We start from the raw sequence: 8,693 nt of genomic DNA on the forward strand, positions 1-8,693 counted from the left end.
AAAGAGAAAGGAGAGAAGTCATTTCCAGTAGTGCACATGGATATTGCTAACTCTCAGAAAGCCAGCAAATGTCAGCACCACAACCTGGTTGCGCTCAGCACAATTACCTGCACTGAGATGGGTCTGTAAATAGAAAGGACTGAGATTCGTGCAGTCGTGAACGACACTGTTCACCCACTCCCTACATTCATTTAGGAGGCCACGAGGAGTTCTGAGCATTGTAATCAGCTATTTTTGCACACCTAAATGGGAAAAATAACTATCAAGAGAGGAGGAGATGTCAAAGAAGTAGCAAAGGCTGTTGAGCAAGGACTGACAAGCGGGAGCTTGAAGAGGTGACATATGAAAGTCATCTTTCTTTCAAAACTATTTCTTGTTTCAGAGCAGTAGTAGGAAAGGGCTTTCCCCTCCCTGCCTACACAATTATCTACGACGGCTATGAAAAAACATATGTGTTTTTTTCTTCAAGTTCAGCAGTGAAAAACAGAAACCCAGATGAGCGTTTTGGTGTATATTAAAACAGAGGTTAAAATCCGGAAGCAACAGACAAGGTCCTCTGGTGACAACCTGCTTTTAGAATCATAGAATCACAGAATAGCTTGGGTTGGAAGAGACCTCTAAAGGCCATCTAGTCCAACCCCCCTGCCGTGGGCAGGGACATCTTCAACTAGAGCAGGTTGCTCAGAGCCCCGTCCAACCTGACCTGGAATGTTTCCAGGGACGGGGCATCCACCACCTCTCTGGGCAACCTGGGCCAGTGCTTCACCACCCTCAGCCTAAAAAATTTCTTCCTTATCTCTAGTCTAAATCTCCCCCCCTTTAGTTCAAAGCCGTTCCCCCTTGTCCTGTCGCAACAGGCCCTGCCCTTTTAGAAGTGCCAGTATCTACTGACCCTCAACCCAGTTAGAACTGCTGTTCTGCATATTCTGTTCAGGAACCTGCTTTATTGTTCTAATCATTGATGTTCTCATGAATTAGGGCTTTAATTTGGACTCCCCCCTACAACAACCTTGGCAAAACCAAGCCAGCTATTAAAATAAACAGTCAGCCTGCATGGCAGTAAATTCCAAACATTTGCTGCTTTCACCACAGTACCAGAACGTTTTTTGAACTTGCACACCAGAGCTACATGACCAGAAAAATACTGAAGCACTTCATTGCTTACAAGCACTGTGGAAAAGCCCTCTTTCTATGCCAGATTTATGAAATCCTTGTTTAAGAGACTGTCCTCTCCTGTTTATTGACATCACACAAGCAATGCACAGGACCACTGACAAGAATGGCAAGGATAGCATAGGTCAGGATGCAACAGAGTGTGCCCACAATCTGCTTGCCCTACACTTGCTTCAGACAAGGCTGTCACCCTGCACGAAGCATGGTTCATTTTATTTTTAGAGTTCTGCAGAAATAAGCTTTCCTGCAGAATATACAGTTTTCTTATGGTCTGAGAAAATAATATGGACATCGACCCTAAGGTGGGCCAGCATATTCCTCTTTCTTTTCCATCTCTCACAGATGAGAGATTAATTTAAAAAATAACAAGGCCAGTGATGACAAATATTGGTATGATAAATCTAGGAACAAAAAACCCCACACTTCTCTCTAAACTGGTCATTTTTCCTGTTCTATACCTCGGAATTTCAGCAAGCTGAAAGATACAGACTTACACAGACTAGATCGAACACAGGGCCTTCCTAAGGCTCACTGGTAACACATGACACCAGGAGTGCGAGTAAATTAACAGCTGATGAATGAAAACCAATTTCTTCTGATAAATACGCACTAAATCTCAATACATAACTGCACCACCCATATAGCCAGCGTCCGTTTTGAAACAGGAAACTCCACCCTGCCCTCCTGAGAAATGACAAACAATTTGGTGTTTGAAGATCACTTTATCCTTTTAAGGTAACATATATTCGAGGCATTGTTATAAAGTAAGTGATAAAATCAAATTTATCATCATTTTAAGATTCAGTACTGTTACAGTTGGGCAAAACTTCACCAGCAGAAAATACAATGGATTTTTAATGAATGGTGGGACATCAGATTTGAACATGCAGTTCATTTACTTTTCTGCTAAATGAATTTTTCAAAAAAATTTTTTGATATGTAGTTAGTCATGAAGCCTCTGTTATAAAAAGTCAGACTAATTTTAATATCACTTTCAAAGCTAAGACAGCAAAAAGGATCTTGACCAAGATGTACTTGAGACTGAGTCCCTCTTCCTGACTTCTGAAAAGGCTACAGACAATCTCTCTGCTACTATTTAGTGTTTTTATGCATGCCACTAGCCAGCTTTCAAGAAGAGTTTTGGCTTCCAGAGTATCCTCAACAAAAGACACGTAAGTGAGCTACAACTCTGTGGGAATCACTAGCATCTTACAATCAGAAGAAAATGTTTAAAAGAAAAACACCACATTTTTTTTTCCACTTTACTTCAGGACACAAATAACTAAATGCTTTTTGAGGAAAAAAAAAAAGTATATAAAAAGTGTCTTTCAGAAAGCAATCCGGTTCTTCCAGAGAGGGAGATGCCAGCTATGCCAACCCAAGAAGGAGCCAGACTGACAAATACCCACTTCCTTCTCCCTGGGCCACTGCTGTTTTGATGGCAGTCTCCGGATGGAGTACCAAAACCTCTCTAACACCTCTCAAAGGTGCAGCCATTTTGGAGACGAGGAGGACTTACAGAGGCAATCAAATAGCTCTGTAGGCAAAACTTTTGAGGACCATGCCTGAATTAAGTTTAAAATCTGTTTTATATTGACAGTTTCCACAGCTATACACATACTCTTCCTGTGCCGGATGCTGGTTTTTATACTGAAACCCTCGTATGCGTGTAAACCCTGTACTGCCCTCAATCTTGAATTCTGCACCTTCTGATGCCGAGCATCAGCAGATGGTGGGGAAGTTTCTGAACAGAGTGCTCTGCCCAATACCCAATATAGTGAAATCCATTTATGCCCATACTCACAGATTTACCCTTTTGCAGGTTCCCTTCACACGCCTGTTTGGACAGATCCTGGCGCCCAATCAAGAGACAAACTGCTTCTGGCCAGTCTGAGGCAGGCTGCTCTCGGCAATAATATATTGCATCTCTAATAGGAAGAGCTACACCAAAGGGGAGAGACTCCAGATCTCTTAAGGTGAAACCTTAAAATTAATGAGAAAAAAAACCACCTGTTTTATCAAAACTAGATAAAGTGTATTTCCTATTAGGCAAGCACAAGACTGTTATGATTTTACCACTTTGCACAACGATAAAAGCTGCTCTTACCAACATTAGTCATCCAAATAACTAACTTTTCAGCCAGACTGGAAACAGATGTGCTGTGTCTGAAACTGCATCTGTAAAATAAAGGGAAATAAAGGAGAAGCCAATAAAAGCTAGTCCAAAACTCAGCAGAGTCAAAACCTCAAGAGTTTAAAATAATACTAAAAAACCCCATACCGATAGTCATCCTGTTCTATTTGCTGTTTTCGTTGTCCTAGGAAAGACAAGACCACGTTACTTCCACATTCTCCAAGCAAAAAGACAGCACATAACAAGCACAAGACACTAGGATATACTATGATGGCATCAAAGCATCATTACCTGATGTAATCTTGTACAAATAATGGGAGGCTTCGTTAGATACAGCGCTCTCATCACCAAGTATATACAGAGCCACACTCTGGACAGGAAAGAGACACCATAATACAAAGTCACTTAGTGTGCAGCTATTGCTGTACTGCCTACCAAAACAGGCAGAAATAACTTCTAATAACTTAAACAGTGGGCAGGTTTATTACAAAAACATTGTTAGTAAAAGGAGATTGAAACAACTGAAGCAAGAACAAACTCTTATGCTTTAGATTTCTATCTTAAAGTTTGGAAAAAATAAATCCTGAAACAATTAACTCAATTTTCCCTGATAATTGTTTCAAAGGTAAAAAGAGAAAGATCATCTAAAGAGAAAAACACGTTCCTAGTATATTTCCCATGTTTCTCACATTTCATTTAATTTCTCTTGCAAAACACACATACATCTTCTACAGACACCATTTTTCACTCAGTTTTCTCCACATCTTGAATATTGGCTACTTTGTGAAGGCTCCGAGTGAAGAGTTGTTCCCCATGCAAAGCAGGGTCCACTTCAGCTATCAAAGTGATCTGTCACCCTATTTACTTTTTGATACTGAGAGACAAGCTGGCAGGGCAAAAGCAAAAATCACAGGTAAAAGTCTTTTGTGTTTTTCATTAAGATCTTCTGATAAGATACACTGCCAACATGCCAGCTCTGACCTCCGCATAGGCAAGTCACGCAGAGGTAGGAGAAAAGACAGAGCTGGATGGACAGACACAGGTGATAGCCCGAGGGAAAGGCTACAGTTCTTCAGAGCTTGAATGCGGAGGCAAGTTTTAAGCGAAAGCATCAGCACTGCTGCTTCAACCCTCCACGCTCTGAAGCAGAGGACAGGCTGACTCCTGGCAGCTCAAATCGGAGACTCCGCAACTAATCTTGGACACTTGGGTCAGAGCAGAGTCTCTCCTCACTGTTTTTCTCTTCATCCACCTCAGGTTCAACACCTCTGCTCCAAACCCTGTATTGGCAGGTTTTCTCCATAAACGCTTTGTGAATAAGTGAGCAAGGCTGAACAAGAGGTAACATCGGCGCTTATAACTACTCATGAAACTAAATATTTATGTTGATACATGCCCAAGAAGAAAGCCGGGAAATTCTCACTCACAAAATACAGTTAACTGAGTTACATTATTACTTTGCACATGCCACTACTGCAAACCACAAAAAAAAACATAAGCAGTGAAGCATAGGCTACTCACTCTGCACTCACGAGCTCTCCTTCCCAACCTCAAATACCTCCTCCCACCTGCTAAAACCCATCTACACACTTCAGTAGTATTGAAGTAATAAAAGAGAAGATGGGACTCGCAGGGATTTCTCTGCTAAACACATATTATTCCCCGCTGTGGTGAGGCTGACACCACACAGTTTACTATATTGCAGGGGATACTCATGAGAATTTCATGCAGACAGATGAGCAGCAACACTTGGAGATGCTTAAGTCTCTAAATAGTACAGCTACAGCCAAGTGAGTTATCACAGGCTCAATACCCCTCCAGTATGGCTACTGCCCTGCTTCAGTATGCCCCCGTTGCTCCACACAGTACAGTTAAACCCTCTGTTATTTAACTTCCCACTGGGGACACTTCACTTGCAGGAAATAAGCAGCTGGGGCAAACCCTGGCCACAGTGCTGCTGTGCTGACAGAATAAAACACATCCTTTTTGCCAAAGTACGTACCAGTACTACCAGTTTGCTCCTTTCACAGATTCCTGGTAAGTAAGGATAAGGCTGCACTCTTTCTCCCTTCAGACAGGAACTCAGCCACTGAAAGATACTCGGAGGCTCAGCAGAAAAAAATGAGGGATGGTGCATGAAACCTGTTTGGACTTAATCATATAAACAGCAATGACATTGAGTCCATGGCAAATGCACAAAAAGTTCTCCACTATTCCCAAAGCAAGCCCTACAGTACATCTTTCAACAACAAAAATACAGTATTTCCCCAAAATGTTACAGACCACATCTCCCTTCTGTTAGATGGAAGTTTATAGCTAGAGAGTAATGACAACTTGAGACACCTGTCTTTCAAGAACAAAAACTACCTCAGCCCACGGTGAAAAGGAGTAAGTACAACAAGTAATTCTCAAAGACCTCACTGGAACAGTCTTGTAATTCAACAACATTAAATTGCTTAAGTGAGAGGACAACCTAACTATAACCTCTTTGCCTTCCCTGTCCACCAACATGAGTAGCAAAGCCTGAGCAATGCTATGAGATTTTTTTCTCTGTCAGGAGAAACAGTAGCTTATCTTACATGACCACTAAATTTCAGCTGGTAGGACACTACACAGGTGCACAGACAATATATGACCTTATTTTAAGTTTTGTGGTTTTAGCTCTGATTTAGTTTTTATGAACCATAAACTGAAAGCCTGCCAGCCCAGCAATACTTTCCACAAGAGAGGCACATCTCACTACCAGGCTTTTCCACAATTGCCTGCTAAGATTTCTCAGCCAGCCTAAGCTGGGAGTTTGCCAAGATGAAGCCATCATTCCCTCCCAAGGCCTTGTTCTGTGGAGTGTCCCAGGAGGCACCAGCTCATGACTATATTATGCTAATTTCACCCCAGTCGTCTTAGGAGGCTATTAAAAACAAAGGAACAAGGCAACCTCAGCACTATGAGCACAGTTTTGCATATTGGGATTAAGTCCTAACCAGCTTTAAAGGGAACAGTTACCAACATGCTCAGTATTAGAGATAGTTTGCACGTCATTATCACTGAATATTCAGCTTTGCAAAGCCTTAAACTCACCTTGATCAATTATGCAAGTCTGTCTGGAGGTTTTTACAAGGGCTGGATAGTCTCTGTAGTAATAATCTATATAAGCTTCAAGTTTTAAGTCCCTAGAATGAGAGAGGTGAATCACATTAGAGGGGAAAAATACCACTCCGCTTTCCTGCATTTCTGTGACATTTTCTGTTGAGTTTTTTTAATGTTTGTGTAAGCAGTAGATACAAGGAGGGAAGTTCTGACTTCCTGAACTAAGACCTCTCATGGGCACTGCCCACTCCCTAAGCAGTGAATCCGTATGTTTAATTTTCCCCCAGCACATTTCTCTTCAGCTGTCATTCTGCTTTGTCCCACGCCTCCACCACTGCCTAAGGTGTGACCACTGTCACTAGTTTCCTCCAAATTCCAGTTGTTAAAGCTAGATAATCTACTGGGTTACTGCAAGACATGAATGCATACAACAGCTGCCAGCCTCAAAAGACACACAGTCCTTCGTTTCAGACTTGCTTCTTGTTGGCATGATAGAATAGAGGACAAGCCAACCTTTTCAGCACTAGGGACTGGATGCCGCTTCTGGGAACCATTTAGCCAGCCAGCTATAGTAGGTGCTACTGGGGAAGAATCTATAGCCATAGAAAAAGTTTGGTAGAAATAGCAAATACAACTCAGGGAGACATTACTGGGCCTTTTACTTAAACACCTACCTGTATCTATCTATCTATATGCATGCAATGAAACTTGAAGGTGGTTGTGGAAGACATGAAGGTGCAGGCACTGGCTGCGGGTGAAGATGCCACAACAAACAAGAATATTTGACAGATCTTATGAGCTGAGCTGTGACAATACAGTAGAAAAAACACTAGCTGCAGCATCTAAGATTTGTGAATCTCACTGATGTTGGGAAGTGGCCAGAACCATGTAAGAGATTTGCTACAGCAAATATCTTTAAGCGCAATACGGTTTTAAACATTCATTTGTTTTCTTCAAATACATGAAAAGTCTGCTCCACTGGGCAATCCCCAAATTCCCCATAAAAACAATACACACCCATCATCAAGAGACGCTGCATGATATACAATATCTGCATTTGTCAGTTGGGCATACCTGGCCAGCTGAATCAGAAGAACAACAAGCGAACGAATTCCTTCTCCCATCAGACTATTCAGTTTGAGCTCCTCGTAGATGAGATGAAGAACAAAGAAAATAGCAGGAATATGGGTGAAAAGGAGCGTCGAGGAATCCAAACTAAGGCTCTGTGAAAAGTCATCCTTTGGAGCTGAAACTTCCAGAGGGTCCAGTCGCAAAGCTTTGGCAACAGGATGAGACTCAAAATTCCTGTGGTAATCAGAGCTCAAGAGGTATTCCCAGTCCTAGACCAAACAAACAGGAAAGAGAGGCAGAGGTTCCACAGTAAACATAACCTTCCAGCAAGAGAACTCCAAAGCACTGTTACAGAGGAGGTTTCTTCCCCATAAACCAATACAAATGTGATTGTTGTACGGTAAATGTGCCGCACAAACCCTGCAAGCCACAGAAATTCAATTGTTAAATTTCATCCTCCTTCCCCCCCCCTCCCCCCTCGTTGTGCATAAAAGAATCAAAGCATTATATTTAAGGGAACAAGACAAAAGAAAGCCGAGTGTGCCTTCTTTGCACCAATATTCTATGCATGAGACCTCACTGGGTATTTATGCAATTCACCTAGTGCTCCCAGCCTTCTTCGTACCTGCCCTGCCACAGCACATCAGGCATTAGATCCTGACCTTTGTTCCATGTAGACTGTAGTCCGTAACCCTGTGGGCTCACTGAGCTGTCAACCCACAAAAAGCTAACAGCACGACTTGACCACCACAGCTTGTAAGCCTCTTATGACGGGATGATAGTAAGCCTCATCCACTTTACTGTTCGACCATGTGAAAACTTCCTATTCCTGTCTAGGCAAAACCCAGTGAATCAGTCTTAAACACTCCACCAAATTTGGTGAAAATCAGCGCATTCAGTGAAGTATATAATTTGATGCTCCTAACTTGCTAAAGGTGCTGAGTAGCCATGGGAGCGAGACAACTTCATTTTAAAGGGATGAAGCATCTAGGAGAGATCTGACATCGTCAGGAGACGATCTGGGACTGCTTTGTGATCCATATTAAATTCATTCGTGAGTCCAACCTACTTCTCTGGAAGTGAGAACCCTAACAAGCAAGGTCACATGATGCAGCCACTGCACAGGGCAAAATAACTTTTCTTCCCCCAAAGACTTGTAATCTCAGATGAAAGGTACTACTCAGAGGGTGTTTCCTCCGGTTTGCCTTAAAAAAAACCAACCCCCCCC

The 8,693-nt window shown here is 42.2% G+C and overlaps 1 protein-coding gene across 1 annotated transcript in view; it reads right to left on the minus strand.

The window, feature by feature from the left end:
- The window catches only part of ANAPC1 (anaphase promoting complex subunit 1), a 36,264-nt gene that overhangs the window by 16,175 nt on the left and 11,396 nt on the right, over positions 1-8,693 (minus strand). The window contains exons 18-26 of the mRNA XM_009319645.1: positions 7,469-7,734; positions 6,386-6,477; positions 5,310-5,458; positions 3,599-3,677; positions 3,455-3,491; positions 3,281-3,351; positions 2,974-3,156; positions 2,209-2,214; positions 660-703 (exon numbers count right to left, since the gene is read on the minus strand). Of these exons, the coding sequence (XP_009317920.1) occupies positions 660-703; positions 2,209-2,214; positions 2,974-3,156; positions 3,281-3,351; positions 3,455-3,491; positions 3,599-3,677; positions 5,310-5,458; positions 6,386-6,477; positions 7,469-7,734 (927 nt within the window). The remainder of the gene's footprint in view (positions 1-659; positions 704-2,208; positions 2,215-2,973; positions 3,157-3,280; positions 3,352-3,454; positions 3,492-3,598; positions 3,678-5,309; positions 5,459-6,385; positions 6,478-7,468; positions 7,735-8,693) is intronic.

Source organism: Pygoscelis adeliae, unplaced genomic scaffold (genome assembly GCF_000699105.1).
Source record: "Pygoscelis adeliae isolate BGI_AS28 unplaced genomic scaffold, ASM69910v1 Scaffold122, whole genome shotgun sequence".
In the NCBI taxonomy this organism is placed as follows: Eukaryota; Metazoa; Chordata; class Aves; order Sphenisciformes; family Spheniscidae; genus Pygoscelis; species Pygoscelis adeliae.